The 23,092-nt window shown below is 40.7% G+C and overlaps 1 protein-coding gene and 1 non-coding gene across 3 annotated transcripts in view; one reads left to right on the forward strand and one right to left on the reverse strand.

The window, feature by feature from the left end:
• Positions 1-6,746: 6,746 nt before the first annotated feature.
• LOC133243569 (U6 spliceosomal RNA) lies at positions 6,747-6,856 on the reverse strand. Its single transcript, XR_009735124.1, has one exon. It is a non-coding gene; the product is annotated as a U6 spliceosomal RNA (small nuclear RNA).
• A 538-nt stretch (positions 6,857-7,394) lies between these two features.
• LOC133242304 (P2R1A-PPP2R2A-interacting phosphatase regulator 1-like) overlaps positions 7,395-23,092 on the forward strand; it is a 67,787-nt gene continuing 52,089 nt past the window's right edge. Inside the window, exons 1-3 of one of the 2 annotated variants that reach the window (XM_061408398.1) lie at positions 7,395-7,565; positions 10,485-10,662; positions 18,115-18,193. In XM_061408398.1, the coding sequence (XP_061264382.1) occupies positions 7,517-7,565; positions 10,485-10,662; positions 18,115-18,193 (306 nt within the window). In that variant the 5' untranslated portion in view covers positions 7,395-7,516. The remainder of the gene's footprint in view (positions 7,566-10,484; positions 10,663-18,114; positions 18,194-23,092) is intronic. The other variant, XM_061408397.1, reaches the window with a different exon arrangement.

Genomic DNA, 23,092 nt, shown 5'->3' on the forward strand with positions numbered 1-23,092 from the left:
CTGCGGGCACGGAGCATGCGTGGGAGCCCCGCCCCGCAAACTTCCTTCAAAGGGGAGGAGCGTTTCCAGGGAGCAGGGCGCTTTTCTCCTCTGCATTGGTTCCGGGAACCTGGCGCCGGATTTTGAAAAGAACCAATCCTTTGGAGACACTGGAGCATCATCTTTCTGGAGGAGTTTGGGCCAGTATTCAAGAGGAAAAAGAAACATGTGATTTCCACGTTTTTTCGTTCCCAATTTGTATACCCTGACTTCTGTGATCCCCGCTCATTTCTTAAATCCCTCAACTTTGTTGGTATTTGTCTGGGGCAGACTGTTAGATCATCCATTTGGGTGCACTAGACCAAAGGAAGTGAATGGACAAAAGCAATGGGATAAAAATAAAGAGAACCCAATGAGAGTTCCTATAGTTAATGAGAAGCGCTCGCCTCCATTATGCAAGCACCATTAGTTTCAGTGCTATCAGGGAAAGTCCTGAAGAACCGTAACAGAACCAGAATTTCTTTTTTTCTTTCTAGGCTTTATAGAGACTTAACAGTCATGATTCAGCTTATGTGAGACCTGGAATTAAACTTATTTTATTAAACACCTACATAGCAGTTACTGCATATTAGGCAATATTCTAAGAGCTTTAGAAATATTAACTCATTTAATCCTCACCACTTGAAGGACCCTGGGAGAGAGAGGGCCACTGTGCTGTGTTAATCAAACATACCTAGAAAGTACAGGAAATTTAAAAAGGAAATTAAAAAAAAGGAAAATTATCTTTTGCAGAAATAATTTTACCAACTTCTTCAACTTAGTTGTACCATATTAAACTTGCCAAGCCCAATTGTCATTTTATTCCTCAATGTTTATATGTTCTGTTTATAAAATGGGAGTTTTAAAACCACTTTTAGATAGTTTCCTTTATTTCTAAAATTTTATTATTAGTACAATTGCTTTACAATGTGTTAGTTTCTGCTGTACAATAAAGTGAATCAGCTATAGTTATACATATATTTCCTCCCTCTTAGGACTTCCCTGGTGGCACAGTGCATAGGAATCTGCCTGCCAATGCAAGGGACACGGGTTTATTTGGTCCAGGAAGATCCCACATGCCACAGGGCAAGTAAATCCATGCACCACAACTACTGAGCCCATGCTCCACCACAAGAGAAGCCACTGCAATGAGAATTCCCTGCACCACAACTAGAGAGCAACTCCTGCTCACCACAACTACAGAAAGCCCTCGTGAAGCAACAAAGTCCCAGCACAACCAAAAATAAGTAAATTAATTAAAATAAGTAATAAGAAAAAGATTCCCTCCCTCTTGAGTCTCCCTCTAGGTCATCATAGAGCACCAACATGAGCTCCCTGTGCTATCCAGCAGCTTCCCACTAGCTATTTTACACATAGCAGTGTCCAATATGCTACTGGGGAAGAGTGGAGGAGAGCTACTAATAGCTCCAGAAAGAACGAAGTGGCTGAGCCAAAGAGGAAACGACACTCAGTTGTGGATGTGTCTGGTGATAAAAGTAAAATCCAATGCTGCAAAGAACAGTATTGCATAGGAACCTGGAATGTTAGGTCCATGAATTAAGGTAAATTGGATGTAGTCAAGCAGGAGATGGTAAGAATAAACATCGACTTTTTAGTAGGAATTAGTGAGCTAAAATGGATGGGAATGGGCAAATTTAATTCAGATGACCATTATATCTAGTACTGTGGGGAAGAATCCCATAGAAGAAATGGAGTAGCCCTCATAATCAAAAGAGTCCAAAATGCAGTACTTGGGTGCAACCTCAAAAATGACAGAATGATTTCGATTTGTTTCCAAGGCAAGCCATTCAACATCACAGTAATTCAAGTCTATGCCCCTACCACCAGAAGCTGAAATTAATCAGTTCTATGAAGACCTAGAAGACTGCCTATAACTAACATCAAAACCAAAAACAAACAAACAAAAAAAAGATGTTCTATTCATCATTGGGGATTGTAATGCAAAAGTAGGAAGTCAAGAGATACCTGTAGTAACAGGCAAGTTTGGCCTTGAAGAACAAAATGAATTAAGGCAAAGGCTAACCGAATTCTGCCAAGAGAATGCACTGGTCATAGCAAATATTCTTTTTCAACAACACAAGAGACGACTTTACACATAGACATCACCAAATGGTCAATACCAAAATCAAATTGATTACATTCTTTGTAGCCAAAGATGGAGAAGCTGTATACAGTCAGCAAAAACTGACTGTGGCTCAGATAATCAGCTTCTCATAGCAAAATTCAGGCTTAAACTAAAGCAGGGAAAACCATGAGGCCAGCCAGGTATGACTTAAATCATATCCCCTATGAATATGCAGTGGAGCTAATGAATAGATTCAAGGGATTAAATCTACTTAACAGTGTGCCTGAAGAACAATGAATGGAGGTCCATAATATTGTACAGGAGACAGTGAACAAAACCATCCCAAAGAGAAAGAAAAGCAAGAGGGCAAAGTAGTCATCTTAGGAGGCTTTACAAATATGTGAAGAAAGAAGAGAAGTGAAATGCAAGGGAGAAAGGGAAAGGTACATCCAACTAAAGGCAGAGTTTCAAAGAACAGCATGGAGAAGGCTTTCTTCCATGAACAGTGCATAAAAGTAGAATAAAACAACAGAAGGGGAAAGACTAGAGATCTCTTCAGGAAAACTGGAAATATCAAGGGAACATCTCACCCAAAGATGGGCACAATAAAGGACAGAAATGGTAGAGACCTAATAGATGCCGAGGAGATCAAGAAGAGATGGAAAGAATACACAGAAGAGCTGTCCAAAAAAGGTTTTAATGTACTGGATTACTACAATGGTGTAGTCAGTTACCCAGAGCCAGACATTCTGGAGTCAAGTGGGCCTTAGGAAATAAAGCTAGTGGATGCTATGGAATTCCTGTAGAGCTATTCAAAACCCTAAAGGATGATGCCATCAAGGTGTTGCATTCAATATGTCAGCAAATCTGGAAGAACCAGCAGTAGCCACAGGACTGGAAAAGGTCAATCCTCATCCCAGTTCTCAAGAAGGGTAGTACTAAAGAATGTGCTAACCATTGAACAACTGCACTCATCTCCAGTGCTAGAAAGGTCATGCTTAAATCTTGCATGCTGAGCTTCAGCATTATGTGAACCAAGAACTTCCAGATGTCCAAGTTGGGTTTAGGAAAGGCAGAGGAACCAGAGATCAGATTGCCAACATTTGCTGGATCATAGAGAAAGCCAGGTAATTCCAGAAAAACATATACCTTTGTTTCATTGACTACGCTAAAGCCTTTGACTGTGTGGATCATAACAAACTGTGGAAATCTCTTAAAGAGATGGGAATACCAGGCTATCTTAGCTATTTCCTGAGAAACCTGTATGTGGGTATGTTGCTTCTAACTGAAGCAACAGTTAGAACCCTGTATGGAACAACTGATTGGTTCACGATTGAAAAAGGAGGACGACAGGACTGTCTGCTGTCACCCTGTTGGTTTAACCTATATGCTGAGCACATCATGAGAAATGCTGGGGTGGATGAGTTACAAGCTGGAATCAAGATAGGTGGGACAAACATCAACAACCTCAGATATGTGTGTGTGTGTATGTGTGTGTGTGTGTGCACGTGTGTGCGTGCATGCGTTAGTAACTCAGTCATGGCCGATTCTTTGCAACCCGATAGACTGTAGCCTGCCAGGCTCCTCTGTCCATGGGATTCTCCAGGCAAGAATATTGGTTTGGGTTGTCATTCCCTCTCCAGGGGATCTTCTCGATCCAGGAATAGAACCCTGGTTTCCTAACTTGCAGGCAGGTATGCAGATGATACCACTCTAATGGCAGAAAGCAGAGAGGAACTAAAGAGCCTCTTGATGAGGGTGAAGAAGGAGAGTGAAAGAACTGGCTTAAAACTAAGTATTAAAAAAACTAAGATCATGGCACCCACCCCCATTACTTCATGGCAAATAGAAGGGGGAAAGGTGGAAGTAATTACAGATTTCCTCTTCTTGGGCTCCAAAATCACTGCGGATGGTGACTGCAGCCATGAAATCAGAAGACAATTGCTTCATGGCAGGAAAGCTATCACAAACCTAGACAGTGTGTTTAAAAGCAGAGACATTACTCAGCTGACAAAGGTCAAGGCGAATATTCATTGGAAAGACTGATGCTCAAGCTGAAGCTCCAAAACTTTGGCCACCTGATGCAAAGACCTGACTCATTGGAAAACACCCTGATGCTGGGAAAGATTGAAGGCAGGAGGAGGAGGGGACGACAAAGGATGAGATGGTTGGATGGCATCACTGATGCAATGGACATGAGTTTGAGCAAACTCCAGGAGATGGTGAAGTACAGAGAAGCCTGGCATTCTGTAGTGCATGGGGTCGCAAATAGCTGGACACCACTGAGCAACTGAACAACAGTGGTCTTCCCAGTGGTCATGTACAGTTGTGAGAGCTGGACAGTAAAGAAGACAGAATGCCAAAGAATAGATGCTTTCAAAGTTTGGTGCTGGAGAAGACTCCTGAAAGTCCCTTGGACAGCAAGGAGATCAAACCAGTCAATCTTAAGGGAAATCAACCCTGAATACTCGTCAGGACTGATACTGAAGCTGAAGCTCCAGCATTTTGGTTATCTGATGCAAACAGCTAATTCATTTCCCAGACGCTGGGAAAGATTGAGGGCAGAAGGAGAAGAGGGCATCAGAGGATGCGATGGCTGGATGTATCACCGATGCAATGGACATGAACTTGGTCAAACTTTAGGAGATAGTGAGGGACTCGGAGACCTGGTATGCTGCAGTCCATGGGGTCGCAAAGAGTCAGACAGGACTGGGCGACTGAACAACAACAGTGTACGTATGTCAATGCTACTCTTCCAGTTCATCCCACCCTCCCCTTCCCCACTCCACCACATCCACATGTCCGGTACATCTGGATCTCTATTACTGCCCTGCAAATAGGTTAATCTGTATTATTTTTCTAGATTCCGTGTGTGTGTTAAATCACTTCAGTCATATCCGACTCTTTGCGACCCTATGGACTGTAGCCTGCCAGGCTCCTCCATCCATGGGATTTTCCAGGCAAGAATACTAAAGCAGGTTGTCATGCCCTCCTCCGGGGGATCTTCCTGTCCCAGGGATAGAACCAGGTCTCTTATGTCTCCTGCATTGGCAGGTAGCTTCTTTACCATTAGCACCACCTGGAATGCCCCCTAGATTCCATATATATGCATTAATATATGATATTTGTTTTTCTCTTTCTGACTTCACCTGTATAACAGACTCTAGATCCATCCACATCACTACAAATGACCTAATTTCATTCCTTTTTATGGCTGAGTAATATTCCATTGTACATATGTACCACATCTTTATCCATTCATCTGTTGATGGACATTTAGGTTGCTTCAATGTCCTGGCTATTGTAAATAGTGCTGCAGTGAACATTGGGATGCATGTATCTTTTTGAATTATGTTTTTCTCAGGGTATATGCCCAGTAGTGGGATTGTTGGAACATAGGGTAGTTCTATTTTTAGTTTTTTAAGGAGGCTCCACACTGTTCTCCATAGTGGCTGTATCAATTTACATTCCCACCAACAGAGTAGGAGGGTTACCTTTTCTCCACACCCTCTTAAGCATTTATTGTTTGTAGATTGTTTTTTGATGATGGACATTTGACTGTGTGGATCACAATAAACTGGAAAATTCTGAAAGAGATGGGAATACCAGACCACCTGACCTGCCTCTTGAGAAACCTGTATGCAGGTCAGGAAGCAACAGTTAGAACTGGACATGGAACAACAGATTGGTTCCAAATAGGAAAAGGAGTACGTCAAGGCTGTATATTGTCACCCTACTTGTTTAACTTCTATGCAGAGTATATCATGAGAAATGCTGGGCTGGAAGAAGCACAAGATGGAATCAAGATTGCTGGGAGAAAGATCAATAACCTCAGCTATGCAGATGACGCCACCCTTATGGCAGAAAGTGAAGAGGAACTCAAAAGCCTCTTGATGAAAGTGAAAGAGGAGAGTGAAAAAGTTGGCTTAAAGCTCAACATTCAGAAAACTAAGATCATAGCATCTGGTCCCATCACTTCATGGGAAATAGATGGGGAAACAGTGGAAGCAGTGTCAGACTTTATTTTTTGGGGCTCCAAAATCACTGCAGATGGTGACTGCAGCCATGAAATTAAGACACTTACTCCTTGGAAGGAAAGTTATAACCAACCTAGATAGCATATTAAAAAGCAGAGACTGCTTTGCCAACAAAAATCTATAAAGTCAAGGCTATGGTTTTTCCAGTGGTCATGTATAGATTTGAGAGTTGGACTGTGAAAAAGCTGAGCGCCGAAGAATTGATGCTTTTGAACTGTGGTGTTGGAGAAGACTCTTGAGAGTCCCTTGGACTGCAAGGAGATCCAACCAGTCCATTCTAAAGGAGATCAGTCCTGGGTGTTCATTGGAAGGACTGATGTTGAAGCTGAAACTCCAATACTTTGGCCACCTCGTGTGAAGAGTTGACTCATTGGAAAAGACCCTGATGCTGGGAGGGATTGAGGGCAGGAGGAGAAGGGGACGACAGAGGATGAGATGGCTGGATGGCATCACCGACTCAATGGACATGAGTTTGGGTGAACTCTGGGAGTTGGTGATGGACAGAGAGGCCTGGCGTGCTACGATTCATGGGGTCGCAAAGAGTCGGACATGACTGAGTGACTGAACTGAACTGAACTGAACTGATTCTGAACAGTGTGAGATGAAAAAATATCAGACACTTCACAAAGTTTTGTATGTCATCCTTGCACAGAGGCCATGCTACTCTTCTCTTTGTTATTCCAATTTGCAATATTTGTGCTGCTAAAGTAAGCACAAGATAGTTTCCTTTAAATTGCCTATATTTTCCTGCAAGCTGGATTAGAAAAGCAAGTTCTGTTTTTTTTTTAAATCAATTTATGTTTCTCTTTTTATTTCAGTGTTTCAGCCATACCCCCACTCCCCATAAATCTGCTCAAAAAAAATTATAGTACATTCTATTGTTCACAATAGCTACCAAATAGTCATTTGTTGACCAAGTGCACAGTCCCAAACTCTGAAGAGCCAAACAATTTAAAAGAATCCTTAACTTTCTGGGGCTGAACAATTAGGAGACATTCAAGGATATGTGAGAAGACAGATGCTATCTTGACCATCATTTTCAGGGTTTATTCATTATTCATATCTTCTTGCCTACCTAGTTCCTTTTACTCTTTATGTAAATCTTTTGAAAGGTTTGGGGTGTTTGTGGTTTGTGGGCTTGTGGTTTGTGGGCTTGGTATCAACTTGTATTAGTATTGCTCTTGGGATAACTAAAGGCTAACATGTTGCTTTAAAGTTGCCGTGACAACGGACAAAATAAAGAACTGATTATGACATGTTTGTGGGACACCTTTCACAGGAAAGAGGCAAGGGGCAGATGGCTGCAGACTGGGACATAAAGAAGAGCACCGCAAGGGTCAAGGTATACATCTAAGCAAAACAACAAACCAAGATCATGGCGCATGACAACAGAACAGCAAATGTTAAGCAGGGAACAAAGCCAGGTTGGTATAATAATGTGTGGGTAAAAATGGGAAGTAAAAATAATTTCTTTAAATATTGTGTTTGCCACTCTAGTATATAGAAATATTTGTTTTTGTAGTACTTGTTCCTTTTGACTTTCCAACTTGAGTATGTCCTGTTGCTATTTTTACAGGTTTTAGGTTCCTGTCATATAGCTGAACTAAGTTAAAGAGAATCCCTCCTTTTTGGTAGTAGCTGGAAACTTATTGCTATCTCATGTATTTAATCATTTCATATTCTTAACCCCTTTTCTCAAAACTCTTAGTTGCTCTTTCCTTGTTGTTTTATTATACCTATTTTCTTAGTATTATATCTTTGTTGTTGCTTGGTCACTAAGTCATGTCCAACTCTTTTGTGACCATTTTAAAAACCTAGATATCAGTAATGTTTAGACATGATGAGATTTGATTTTTCTATTCATTCACAGTATATCCATTAAACCTTATTGTCTGCCAAGGATATTAACAAACTCTTTGAAAAGTAAAATAAGCAGTAGATTGAAAGTAAGAGCTCTTTGTTCTCTGATGTACTCCATATTTTTATCTTATTCAGATGGTTTCGTTTTGACCCTCTATTCTGTATTTAACCACTGCCTCTGCAGTCACCCTGACTGACTAAAGACTCAGTTTTAGCTGCCATCTTTCATAAATTCTCCAGCTTACCCTGGGAAATTCCACAGTGGCTTTCAGGAATTTTGGTACCAGCCCAGATTCTATTGCTACCTAGTTACGTGCCATTAATCTCTCTGGAATTTTATCAACTGTAAAATGGAAAATATTTACCTAATTTACAAGATAGCTGTGAAGGGCAAGTTACTTAAACCTGTATTTATTTATAAAATAATTTAATAACTATTTATTGAGTGCTTACTTGTTCATAAATAGTGTCCAGAGAAATATCCAGAGGCCCCTGGTCTGTCTTTTCACTTAAATAGAACGGCAGAGGAATCTTGGCTTTGCCACTTAGTAGTTGTAATTTGAGTAATCCCTCTGAGCTTCAGTTTCCTCCTTTGAAAAATGGGCATTGTGATAGTGCCTACCTCACAGAGTTACTGTAAGCATTAAATATGATCACATATTTCAAGTGCTTAGGACAGTACCTGGCACATAATAAATGGCCCCCAAATGGTAGCTATTGTTAACCTGTCTTATATCAGGAATGGAGACTCCAAATCGTCCTCATGTCAGGGATTTAAGTAACCTAATTCTGTCTAATATAATTACACTTTTCTTATTCTATTCTCAGAATGAAGAATTATTATGATCTTTCATGTTTATGACATAAACTTGTCATGAACTGTTTCAAAATAATCCTATTTAAATTCACCGCTGATTAGCTGAGCAGGGTTAACGATTGAACCAATTGAGATAAATATGTGAAAACATTTTTTTAAACTGTAAAGTGCTATACCGTGTTGTGATTCTTTTAATTAATAACTCCCATTTCAATCGTTTCACTTGCCTTCTCTGCCATTTCTCTATATGGTTCCTAAGATGGGTGGTTTTTCAAAATTATTAGCATGGAGTTAAGGCAATGGCACCCCACTCCAGTACTCTTGCCTGGAAAATCCCATGGATGGAGGAGCCTGGTAGGCTGCAGTCCATGGGGTCGCAAAGAGTCGGACACGACTGAGCGACTTCCCTTTCACTTTTCACTTTCATGCATTGGAGCAGGAAATAGCAACCCACTCCAGTGTTCTTGCCTGGAGAATCCCAGGGACGGGGGAGCCTGGTGGGCTGCCGTCTATGGGGTCACACAGAGTCGGATACGACTGAAGTGACTTAGTAGTAGTAGTAGTAGTAAGATTTCAGTACTCAACGTGGCTCATTAACTGGTGGTAAAAAAAAAAAAAAAAATTCTAAAAGAGCAGTTCTTAAAATGTTTCAGTCCATGACAACATTGTTAAATGGCAACACTGATTTGAATGGATACTAAATTCTAAGATTTTTAAAGAAATAAGCCTCCTTGCTTTAACCCTTTTTCTTAGCTAGATTTTATTCAATGTAAAAAATATACACTGCATGATTATGGTAAAACACACACACACACACACACACACACACGGGATGATTTATTAGCGCAATTGGTTCAATTGTGTTAGGACTTTAACGTGACCCTTTGAGAGCGGGTGGTCCTCTCCTCCACCGCCACCCCCAGGATTTAGTGTTTTTTACATTGCAAAGGTGTAGGATGTCTTTTCTAACAGGATGGAAAAATTCTTCATGGGAGGTAACAAGCTTGTCAGCCTCAGTCATGAGACGAGCTAACCCAAACTGAGTATTAGATTTAGGGCAGAAAGGATGGCGCTCTCATACACCTTATTTCCATCCTTTCTTTCCTAAATAATGCTTAAGGAAACCATGCTAGGGTTAACACGGGAAGAGAGGAGGAACAACCAAGGTGAATCCGCACTAGGGACAGAGAAGAGACTGCCTGGCTAGCGAAAAAAGGCTCCTTCACTGCGCGTGCGCCCACATCACGGCGGACGCAGGCGCCTGTAATAATGTTCGTTGCTTACGTAGTAGACGTGCGTCAGCGGGCTGGACCCAGGACGCATGCGCAGAAGCGCAGTGCCCAAATGATTCTGCAAGGCAGTGGGTTGTGGTTTTTGTTTTGACCGGAAAGGCTTACCCGGGTTTCCTTGGCTGAGGGAAATAAAGGAGCATTCACGGATTATGATAAATTCCTCATGTTCATTACAGGCTTGGAGGTGGAAGATCTCAGTGTTAGGTGCCCCGAGCTTGGAGTTAGGAGGGTCGGAGCCAGTCCTGTCCCACTTTGTGCCCACTGGTGTTAGGGATGGTAGGGCTGCAAAAGTGAGCACGCACTTGTCTAAGAACTTCCTTCTCTCTTTTATTTTTCCTCTTTTTCCTCTCTCCCTACATCATCTCCTCACTTAGCTGACTTGTTCTTATGTGAACGGGAGCCAGAAAAACCAGAGAGCTCCAAACTAAGCTTCTGCACGGACAGAGCACGGGAGAAAATGGAGCTACATTTGGAGGTGCTGCCGAGTTCAACCACTACAGAAGATAACACTTTGAGGCGATCCAGCAGCGCCCCTTTGATCAGTGGCCTTGGGTGAGCAGGATTGAGATACTGGAGGAGGCCTGCGGGGGCGGGAAAGGGTGGCAAGAGTTGCAAGAAAGTGACTTACAATTGCATTCCCACTTCTTGACTCATCGAGTTTCTGCAGGTATCTCCCTTGCTCCTGGTGACCCGAAGATCCCACTCTCAGCCTGGGGGTGGGGGAAGGGGGACGGGCTGGCTGGAGGGCAAGGGCACAAATGAAACCTGACATCCTCTTCTGACAGTTCATCAAGATCCAGGACCCTAAAGCAGCAACTATTTGGTGTGGAGCACGACTTTCTCTAACTTCACCCCATCTCTTACCCACACCATTGAAGAAATTGTGTACTCCCCACCCTTGCCTCCAGATCTGTAATGACTGTAATTTTTGTCATTCTCTAGTCTGCTTTGTCACCTCTGACCTTCACCTTAGCACACTCAGAGTGGGAATGGTTGTCAAGTAAATAAGCTTGGGCCTTTTTTACACCTAGTTTTTATTTGAACAAAAAGTTTAGCTATCACAGAAAATTGATCTCCTAATTTTGTATTCTCAGTGACCTACATTGGCCCTACTTAGTTCTTGGCAGGTGAAAGTTTTTTTCTCATATGCATAAAACAGATATATGTGTATATGGCCCATAGACAGATATGCAGTATATTTGTGCTATTAAAATTGTGTGGGAATTCTCCAAGAGGAGCTAATAAGGAGGGAGGAAATATCTAAAAAGACTCTAGAGATCTGATGATGAAAAAAGGTTTAAAAGATTAACTGATGGTTAACTGTATTTCCTGCATATATCCAAAGATCTGGCCTGACTCAACCTTATTTCTTAAAATAGAATTTTAAAGTGAGATCTTGGATTTCACATCCCAGTATCGTAAGTTTTTCTCAATGTTGTAAAAATGTCTGAAAAATGCATTCACTGCATACATTTTATTAAGTTTGCACCTCACCTTTTGCTGGCATCATCCTACTTGATAGCTGTAATTCACAACTGTTAGATGAGAACTCAGGAGACCAGATCTACCCTCTTTGTTTAATGTATGGGCTAACAGGCCTGTCGATCTCCAAGATGTCATAGGCAGTAATCTATCAGTACTAGGAAGCTGTGGCTCCAGACTCCTAAGCTAGTGCTTTGTCCACTGGCTCAGAGGGTAAATCATCTGCCTGCAGTGTGGGAGACCCGGGTTCGATCCCTGGGTTGGAAAGATCCCCTGGAGGAGGAAATGGCAACCCACTCCAGTATTCTTGCCTGGAGAATCCCATGGACAGAGCAGCCTGGTAGGCTACAGTCCACAGGGTCGCAAAGAGTCGGACACAACTGAGCGACTTCACTTCACTTAACTTCCATCAATATCTAAGCTGATTAATTAAATAAATGCAGCTTTCTGTTCTTTTGAGTTAAGGGAGAATATGTTCTAACAAAATGAAACGCAAACTAAGAGTGACCTGAAAATAATACATTACCTTTTAAAATAGGCAGATAGAAAAATAAGGGGTGGAGACAGCTCTGCATGTTGTACTGAGAAAAAGAACATGCTATAAATTCAGGATTCTACTCTAAATCCTGTTGTGTGAATAAATGAATTGTTATGGGTGCACTCTGCTAGTAGAAGAAAATACTTGAGAATGTTCATTTTATTGAAAAGCTCTATGAAATGAAGAAACAAGTCACAAATATGTAGATGATGGAGGATATATATTTGCAGGAACATGTGGATCCTATTTAATATATTAAGTGCTGGGGCGGGGGTTGGGGGCAGCTGACCAGGTCCCTTTTCCCAATCCTCAAAGTCCTGGAAACAGAGTGATCACAGTTATCCCTTCATACTTTGCTTTGTTCTGCAAAAGATTGGAAATGTTTATTATATTAGAACATGGTTACAGTGTAGAACTCCATAGCTTAAGATCCTGATGCTGGACATGAATTTTTGTACAGAAAGGTGAAGGGCAGTTGCATATTTCTCTAGTAGGAATTAACCCAAAAAAAAGACCAAGTCCAGGGACTCTTGTCTATCAAGAAGAAGTAGCATAGGAATGATAGGTGACATGCCTGAGGTCAAGGAACTTGTCCAAGTGATCTGAGGGCATATTTTGTGCTGTTGTGACAAGCTTAGCATGTAATCAACAAGAAAAATTTAGAGCAGAATTACACGGAGACTTAGTTGCATTCTTTTTCTTGCAGATTCTTTTCAGTGGAGTATGTCCACTGCTCACTGCACTTTCTTTTACTTGGCCTCTCATACTCATTGCCTTCCCTCTTTCACAGCTCACTAAATATTTTTGCACTTCTTTGAAGCAGTTTTCCAATTTTGCTTGATGTTTCCTATGTATAAAGACTCTCAGTCTCCCTTGCACCAGCATTTGCAGAATTTGTTGTGTAAATGTCAACTCTTTAATACAAACATCACTATTTCTTAAGTTCCTGTATAGTTTTGTATTCATCTTATATTAATAAAAATATCAATGTCAAAGTTTTGAACGTCTTGATTCTATCTTTAGCCCCTTGAAGTGGCTGACTTCACTACTAGTATCAGTGATTTTATTTAAAGGTATTTTTTTCTTCTACTTCTCTGGCCCTTATTAGGCCCTTATTAGAGATTAAGTTCTTGGATTTCTGCTAGTGCCTTCCCTCTTTAAATACCGCTAGTCTGACCCTGCATTTAAACTGTTAGTGCCTCAATTCTGTTTGAAAGACAAGCTATTGCCTGGGGGCCAAACTGATTGGTTTTGCAAATAAAGTTTTATTGTAACATAGCCACACCCCCTTGTTCACTTACTATCTCTGGGCCACTTTCGTACTACAGTGGCAGAGTTGACTAATTGCAGCAAAGATTGTATGGGTCACAAAGCCCAAAATATTTACTGTCTGGCCCTTTACAGACTTTATCAACCATCTAGATCCCCTGGAGGAGGGCATGGCAACCCACTCCAGTATTCTTGCCTGGAGAATCCCATGGACAGAGGAGCCAGTGGGTTACAGTCCATGGGGTCGAGAAGAGATGGACATGGCTAAAGCGACTGAGCACAAGCACACTGGTTTAATAAGCTTGTATTAATACAAACCTGGAAGAAGAATAATGGTCATGAAGAGTTATTGCTTTAGGGATGTAACTGGTGTAAATATAGTGCAGTTTAGACAGAGCTGCTTACTGATCATTTAAACATTATCTCAGTATATTGCATACCAGGCCTTCCTGACCCTCACTATCTCCCAGAGTTTGCTCAAGTTAGTGTCCATTGAATTGGTGATGCTATCCAACCATCTCATCCTCTGCTGCCATCTTCTCCTTTTGCCTTCAATCCTTCCCAGCATCACGGTCTTTTCAAATGAGTCATCTCTTTGCATCAGGTAGCCAAAGTATTGGAGCTTCAGCTTCAGCATCAGTCCTTCCAATGAGTATTCAGGGTTGATTTCTCTTAGGATTGACTGGTTTGATCTCCTTACTGTCCAAGGAATTCTCAAGAGTCTTCTCCAACACCACAGTTAGAAAGCATCAATTCTTTGACACTCGGCCTGGTGGGCTGCTGTCTATGGGGTCGCACAGAGTCGGACACGACTGAAGCAACTTAGCAGCAGCAGCAGCTTCTTTATGGTCCAGGTCTCACATCCATACGTGACTATTGGAAAGACCATAGCTTTGACTAGATGGACCTTTGTTGGGAAAGTGATGTCTTTGCTTTTTATTGTACTGTCTAGGTTTGTCATAGCCTTCCTTCCAAGAAGCAAGCATCTTCTAATTTCATGGCTGTAGTCACCATCCACAGTGATTTTGGAGCCCAAGAAGAGAAAATCTGTCAGTGCTTCCACTTTCCCCCTTCTCTTTGCCATGAAGTAATGGGACCAGATGCCACTTGAATGTTGCATCTTATTTTTTTGAATGTTCAGTTTTAAGCCAGCTTTTTCACTTTTCAGTTATAGTCTTATTAAATAAAATTGGCAGACAAAAATTTAGGGGAGAGTGTAATTGTTAGCTTTAAGAATTATCCCAGCAGAGGGAAGGGATAAGTTGGAAGTTTGGGGTTGACATATACATACTGCTGCTGCTGCTGCTAAGTCGCTTCAGTCATGTCCAACTCTGTGTGACTCCACAGACGGCAGCCCACCAGGCTCCCCCATCCCTGGGATTCTCCAGGCAAGAACACTGGAGTGGGTTGCCATTATATACACACTACTATATATAAAATAGATAACCAATAAGGACTTAATGTATAGCACAGAGAACTCTACTCAATACTCTGTAATGCCTATATGGGAAAAGAATCTAAAATAGAGTATATACATGTATATGCATAAATGATTCACCTTGCTGTACACCTGAAACTAACACATTATAAATCAACTATATTCCAATAAAATTTTTTAAAAAAAGAATTACCTCCCACATGCAAAAGACAGTGGAAATATGCAACCCATTAGTGACCCTCCAACTTCCTAGTTACCTTACCTTTACCTTTGCTGAGTTAACACCACTTTCAGCCTGACAGAGAACTAGGGTTTTCCACAAAGGTGGCTGGTAGAGGTATCTGGGTGGTGGAATGGAAGACCCATGCTTTGGAATCCAATGGGCCTGAATTTGAACCCAGATTTTTCCACCTTCTAGAGGCCTTAAATTACTTGGCCTCTCTGAGGCTCCATGATCTGTTCATTATTAAGACTACCAGGTTGTTGAGAAGAGTAGACAAGATCTTCATGTAGAACCTAACCCAGTGAAAGTGAAGTCACTCAGTCGTGTCCGACTCTTTGTGACCCCATGGACTGTAGCCTACCAGGCTTCTCTGTCCATGGATTTTCCAGGCAAGAGTACTGGAGTGGGTTGCCATTGCCTTCTTCCTAGTAGTAACTGCTAAAATATATTCCTATTCTTGTAGGGGAAAATGACTGGGAAAGAAAGTAAAAATACACATATACACATATCCTCTCATAAATATTGTTACTGCCTATTATATGCAAATTACTGCACTGCAAAGATGTATCTCAAGGCTCAATAAGCTTTTAATAGGGAAAATGAATACTGAGAAGACTTAAATGTATGGTCAAATAAGATCTATGCTTAGAAGAGAAAGAAAGTCCTAGGGTAATTAAAAGAAGGGAGTTAGAAATGACAGCAGGATTGGTGAGGAATACAGGGAAGCTTCTTGGATAGATGGCACTGAAGACGGGTCCTAACAAATAGATTGATAGGAAGCAGACTGGAAGAAAGGTGGCCAGGTAACTGAACAGCGTTTCAAGAATAGGCTTGGAAGTAGGAAAGTACAGGTGTATTCCAGAATGCTGGTCAACTCTGCCCAGATCACTGGCTCCCAAATGTTTACCTACTGACTAGTGCTGATCCCAGGTGACATTGTACCTAATCGATGGCTTTAAAAAGTTATATAAAGCATACTTTCCTGGGCATTACTGTATTTTACTCAGTCCTGTACTGTCAGTCCTGCTTTTTTTTTTTTTTTAAATAACAAAATGCCCTTTTATAAATGAAATGATGGTAGTTGATGAGATTTTTTTTTAATGACCTTACTTGGCAAGAGAAAATGCAACTGCATGTTTATGCCAAGATTTTGTTTTGAAATTTTCCTAGTCTATGAAATCCGAAAGTCTGTGGAGCTAAATTGTGGAGGGCTTTGAAAGTTATAGTGTGTGTGCCTAGTTGCTCAGTCATGTCCGACTCTTTGCGACCTTATAGGCTGTAGCCTGCCAGGCTCCATCTATCAATGGGGATTCTCCAGGCAAGAATACTGGAGTGGGTTGCCATGCCTTCCTCCAGGGGATCTTCCCAACCCGGGGATTGAACCCAGGTCTCCCATATTACAGGCGGATTCTTAACCGTCTGAGCCACCAAGGAAGCTCAAAAGTTATAGTAAAGAATGTAACTGAATTCAGAAGGCAATGAAGAGAATCACTGAAAGTTGTGAGCAGGAGAGCAAGCTGATTGCAGTAGGAAAAGAACAGAGGTGAGCTGACCAATTAGACTATTACAGAGTCGGTGGAAAAGTAAGAATGCTTTGAATTGGTTTTTAGCAAGGAACCTGGAAAGCATGATGGACATGAAAAATCATGGGTGAAACCTAAAAGAACTGGCACTTAATTGGATATAGGGGGTAGAAAAGAACATGTTAAAGATAGTTTATTATCATTAGGGAAACCTGGATGAAAGGTACACAAGAACACTCTATATTCTTTTTGCAATTTCTTGTGAGTCTCAGTTTCAAAATAAAAAAAGTTATAACAACATACTCTACTATATTTAAACTAGGCAACCAACAAGGACTTACTGTATAGCACAGGGAACTCTCATCAATATTCTGTAATAACCTAAATGAAAAAAGAATTCGAAAAAAGATATATATGTATGTATAACTGAATCACTTTGCTGTATATCTGAAACACATTGTAAACCAACTAGAGTCCAATATAAAATAAAAATATTTCTAAAGTTATAACAAAACGAAAACATAAATAGGGAAAGATTTCTTCAGGGTCCCAAGCTCAAATCAGGTCAAGGCTGGCTGGTGATGCTGCTAAGTCGGCTCAGTCGTGTCCGACTCTGTGTGACCCCACAGACGGCAGCCCACCAGGCTCCCCTGTCCCTGGGATTCTCCAGGCAAGAACACTGGAGTGGGTTGCCACTTCTTCTCCAATGCATGAAAGTGAAAAGTGAAAGTGAAGTCGCTCAGTAGCATCTGACTCTTCACGACCCCAGGGACTGCAGCCTACCAGGCTCCTCCGTCCGTGAGAGTTTCCAGGCAAGAGTACTAGAGTGGGTCGCCAGTGCCTTCTCCACAAGGCTGGCTAAGTAGGCACTTTCAAAGCTGAGGAAACTAGGAACATCTTCAGCAGGCAGTGGTTGCTCAGCTCAGTTCATTGTTGCCATGGGGGACTGTGACTCAGTGTGGCAAAATTTCAATAGAAGCCAGAAACCTGGAGTCTGAGTTCTTTATGTGAAATCTCCATAGTTGTTCCAAGTTTGCACAGCTAATTAAAAACATTTTTAACACTGGGTAGGCCAAATGAGACATATCTGAAAAGCTTAGTTCTATTGACCCTGCTAGTGGCTATCCCTCTCATTATGTGAAAGTTTGGGAGTCCAGAGGAAATTGCAGCTAGAACATAATAGCTTCAATCACAAATTTAAATTGGTTACAGGTTTACATAGAAAATGATGTGTCTCTAAGGCCACAATAATTTATACTTATTCTTGGTAGCATGATTAGAGATAAAATGGCATGCTTGAGAATTCCCTACCTTACATGGACACTTGTTTAGGTTCAGTCAACTAAGGATGTGTGTGTGTGTGTGTGCGCGCGCGTGCACATGCATGTTTTATTTTCTACAGCTGCACAGCTGTTTCCATGAAGAAGATGTTTACATCAATGGCAATGTTGTTTAAGGATTTGAAATCTTATTTCTTAAAAAAAAATTTGTAATGAATTTTACATGACAAATGTTTTCCTTTTCTTCTTAGTGATAATTCACAATTGTTACAATCTGATTCAATAACAACTCGAAGAAACAGTGCAACATGTATGACACAACACAGTCTGGTAAGAAAATGCTTATAGATGTGTGCTATTGTTGTTGACCAGTGGTTCTCAAACTTGAGTGTGAATCTGGAAGGCTTGTTAGAACAGATTCAGATCAGATCAGATCAGATCAGTCGCTCAGTCATGTCCGACTCTTTGCGACCCCATGAATCGCAGCATGCCAGGCCTCCCTGTCCATCACCAACTCCCGGAGTTCACTCAGACTCACGTCCATCGAGTCAGTGATGCCATCCAGCCATCTCATCCTCTGTCGTCCCCTTCTCCTCTTGCCCCCAATTCCTCCCAGCATCAGAGTCTTTTCCAATGAGTCAACTCTTCACATGAGGTGGCCAAAGTACTGGAGTTTCAGCTTCAGCATCATTCCTTCCAAAGAAATCCCAGGGCTGACCTCCTTCAGAATGGACTGGTTGGATCTCCTTGCAGTCCAAGGGACTCTCAAGAGTCTTCTCCAACACCACTTCAAAGGCATCAATTCTTCGGTGCTCAGCCTTCTTCACAGTCCAACTCTCACATCCATACATGACCACTTTACTGGCCCTCAACCCCAGAGTTTATGATTCAGGAGTTTTGGGGTGGGGCCTGAGAATTTGCATTTGTAAACAAGTTTCCACTTTGAGAAACATTGTTCTAAACATTAGTAAAGGAAAAATAATCACACTGACTACAGTTATGATTGGTGCAGCTGCTGCAGCTGCAGGAGAATGAACTTTTAAATCCCACGTGGATTTAACATTGAGGTTTGTTTTTATATATAAAACCATCTGGCTTCCAGTTTTTAAAAGAACAATCTGATTTTGAGGGGGAAATTTGCAAGTTCTCCTAAGGGTAATTTTCAGGCTTATAGCTTGATTTTATCTCATATATACCTTGAATTGAAAATATAGTTTGTTTTTCATGGTGTTATAATGCCATATCTAAATGATAACTCACCTACTAATTATCCTGTAAACGTAGGAAATATGCTTGTATGTCAGTAAGCCAAAGTGAATAAATGTTTCACTCTAGGAATCATTTTGTTGAGGTGAAATTCATATAGCACATAGTTATTTTAAACAATTCAGGGGCATTTGGTGAATTCACAGTTATTCAACCACCACCTCTCTCTTGTCTCAAAAAGCACACATCCTTGTCTTATTCCTGATCATAAGTGGAAAGCTTTCAGTCTTTCATTATTGAGTATGATATTAGCTGAAGGTTTGGGTAAATGCCCTTTTTCATGTTAGGGAAATTCCTTTCTATTCCTGCTTGCTGAGTCTTTTTTTTTTTTTTAATCATCAAAGGCTGTTGAATTGTTTCAGAGGCTTTTTCTGCATCTATTCAGATGATTATGTTTTTTTTCCTCTCCATTCTGTTAATATGATTTACTACTTTGGTTTTCTTTTGTTGAACCACCTTTGAATTCCCACTTAGTCTTGCTGTATAATCCTTTTAATGTACTATGGGATTTGGTTTGCTATTATTTTGTTCAGAATTTTTCCACTTATAGTCATAAAGGATATTGGTCCATAGTTTTCTTGTAGTATCTTTGCTGACTTTGGTATTGGGGTAATGCTGATATTATAGAATGTGTTAGGGAATGTTCCTTCTCTTATAGTTTTGGCAGAGTTTTATTAAGATTGGTGTTGATTCTCTAAATGTTTGATAGATTTCACCAGTGAAGCCATCTGGCTGTAGACTTTTTTTTTGTTGGGAGGTTTTGGAAACAGAGCCTCTCTCTTTACTTGTTAACAGGTCTGTTGAGATTTTATATTTCCTCTTGAGTTAGTTTGGTAATTTGTGTGTTTTTAGAAATTTGTCCATTTCGTTTAGATTATCTGCTTTGTTGATATACAATTATTCATATATTTCTCTTATATGATTTAATATGATGAAAGCTATAGAACTTTTTAATGAAATGCTATAGCTTAGATTCTATTTTAAAATATTGCTTTCTAATCTTAAAACTGAGCACTTTCCTCTTTATAAAATGATATTCAACATTATTACCACAAATGCAATAATAGTATGTTGGGGGAAAATTAGAACTGTTCATTAAACAAATCTTTCTTCCTCTATCCATTCTAGCTAGAGTGAAAGTAAAGATGAAATGGTGAGAAATGACATTGGAGATGTAAACTTGTGAAAAATCTTGTTACAGTGAGGTCACTCAGTCGTGTCTGACTTCTTTGCAACCCCATGGACTGTAGCCCACCAGGCTCCTCTGTCCATGGGATTCTCCAGGCAAGAATACTGGAGTGGGTTGCCATTTCCTTCTCCAAAAATCTTGTAGGGCCGTAAAAGTCATTTTTAAAGATTTTGCACTTTGGGAATTGCCTAGCAGTCCAGTGGTTAGGATTTCACTGCCAGGGCCTGAAATCAAACCCTGGTTAAGGAAACTAAGGTCCCACAAGCCATGCAGTACAGCCAAAAAGAGGAAAGACTTTTCCACTTTATCCTATTTTCAATGGAAACTCATTGAAGAATTCTGTCTGTGATTGACCAAATCACAGACAAATCTAAGTTTGTGATCAAATTTGCACTTCTAAAAGATTACCTTGGCTTCAGGGTAGCAAGTAGATTGGAAGAGGACAAAAGTAGATGTAAGAAGATCAGATGGGCAACTGTAGTAACTCTGGCAAACAGCTGATAGTAACTTGGACAAATGTGGTGGCAGTGCGAAGATCCATGAGATATTGGAAAAGTAGGATCAGTTGGTGATAGATTTGATGGAGAGTGGAACACCATGGAGGCAAAGATGATTACCAGCTCTCTGACTTGGGCAACTGATGGGATAGTGGTACCACGGAGAAAGGGAACATTGGCAGAAGGGTAGATTTAAAAGGGAAGATGAGTTTAGTTTTGACCTTGTTAAATTTGAGGTTCTCTGATATTTTCAAGTGGAGATGTTATATATACAAGTTTGAAACTTGGGATAGAGATCTGGGTTAGAGATACATTTAGGATCATTAATAGATCATTATTTGAAGCTATGGGAATGAATGAAATGACCTATGGAGAGAGTATAAGAGAAGAAGAGGAATAGGAAAAAGCTTTAAAAATCAATCTCAGAAAGTTCAGTTCAGTTCAGTTCAGTTCAGTTGCTCAGTCTGATTCTTTGTGACCCCATGAATCACAGCACGCCAGGCCTCCCTGTTCATCACCAACTCCTGGAGTTCACTCAAACTCATGTCCGTTGAGTCAGTGATACCATCCAACTACCTCTTCTTCTGTCGTCCCCTTCTCCTCCCACCTTCAATCTTTCCCAGCATCAGGGTCTTTTCCAATGAGTCAGTTCTTTGCATCAGACGGCCAAAGTATTGGAGTTTCAGCTTCAGCATCAGTCCTTCCAATGAATATTCAGGACTGATTTCCTTTAGGATGGACTGGTTAGATCTCTTTGCAGTTCAAGGGACTCTCAAGAGTCTTCTCCATCACCACATTTCATAAGCATCAATTTTTCAGCACTCAGCTTTCTTTATAGTCCAACTCTTACATCCATACATGACTACTGGAAAAACCATAGCCTTGACTAGACGGACCTTTGTTGGCAAATGAATGTCTCTCCTTTTTAAAATGCTGTCTAGGTTGGTCATAACTTTCCTTCCAAGGAGTAAGCGTCTTTTAATTTCATGGCTGCAATCACCATCTGCAGTGATTTTGGAGCCCCAAAAAATAAAGTCTGACACTGTTTCCACTGTTTCCCCATCTATCTGCCATGAAGTGATGGGACCAGATGCCATGATCTTAGTTTTCTGAATGTTGAGCTTTAAGCCAACTTTTTCACTCTCCTCTTTCACTTTCACCAAGAGGCTCTTTAGTTCTTCTTTGCTTTCTGCCCATAAGGGTGGTGTCATCTGCATATCCGAGGTTATTGATATTTTCTCCCAGCAATCTTGATTCTAGCTTGTGCTTCATCCAGCCCAGCGTTTCTCATGATGTACTCTGCATATAATTTAAATAAGCAGGATGACAATATACAGCCTTGACATACTTCTTTCCTGATTTGGAATCAGTCTGTTGTTCCATGTCCCATTCTAACTGTTGCTTCCTGACCTGCATACAGGTTTCTCAAGAGGCAGGTCAGGTGGTCTGGTATTCCCATCTCTTCAAGAATTTTCCACAGTTTGTTGTCATCCACACTCAAAGGTTTTGGCATAGTCAATAAAGCAGAAATAGATGTTTTTCTGGAACTCTCTTGCTTTCTTGACAATCTCAGAAAAGGCTCCACCAAATAAGACTATGATGGAATGGTCAGAGAGATGGGAGGAGACTCAGGAGAGAGTAGTACCATGAAAAACCACAGAAAATAAAAGTGGTTAAACATTATAAAGACTGAAATGTGTCCTTTGAGTTACCAAAATAGAGCTTATCATGAACTTTAATTTGAAAGAAAGTTCATTGGAAAAAAGGGTAGAAGAAGCCAGAATGGATTGGGTTAAAATATGACTGAGAGGCAAGGACCTATAAATGGCACTATACATATGAACTTGATTACCTGAGGACAGATTATCCTTTCTGCACCTTAATTTCCTCATCTGTAAAATGGGAATGTAATAGCTTATGCCTCATAAGTTTGTTGTGATTATGTCAATCAGTGTAAAACACTTGGCACAGCAATGATACCTACCAAAAGTGAAAGTTGTCCAACTCTTTGCCACACCATGGACTGTAGCTCACCAGGCTCCTCTATCCATGGAATTCTAAAGGCAAGAATACTGCTAAATGCTCATTAAATATGTTTTTTACTAGTAATAGTACCTATGTAGAGAAACTAGGTACCTGGCATTTTTTAAATGCATAATTTTCCTTAGGATTTCTAGGCTCTTAATTCCCATAAGGTTCAGCTTAATATCATGCATATTTAAAATAAACCATCTTATACAATGGATTAGGTTTGGCAGAACTGAAGTCATTTTATCT

The sequence above is a fragment of the Bos javanicus genome, chromosome X (assembly GCF_032452875.1).
Source record: "Bos javanicus breed banteng chromosome X, ARS-OSU_banteng_1.0, whole genome shotgun sequence".
NCBI classification, from domain to species: Eukaryota; Metazoa; Chordata; class Mammalia; order Artiodactyla; family Bovidae; genus Bos; species Bos javanicus.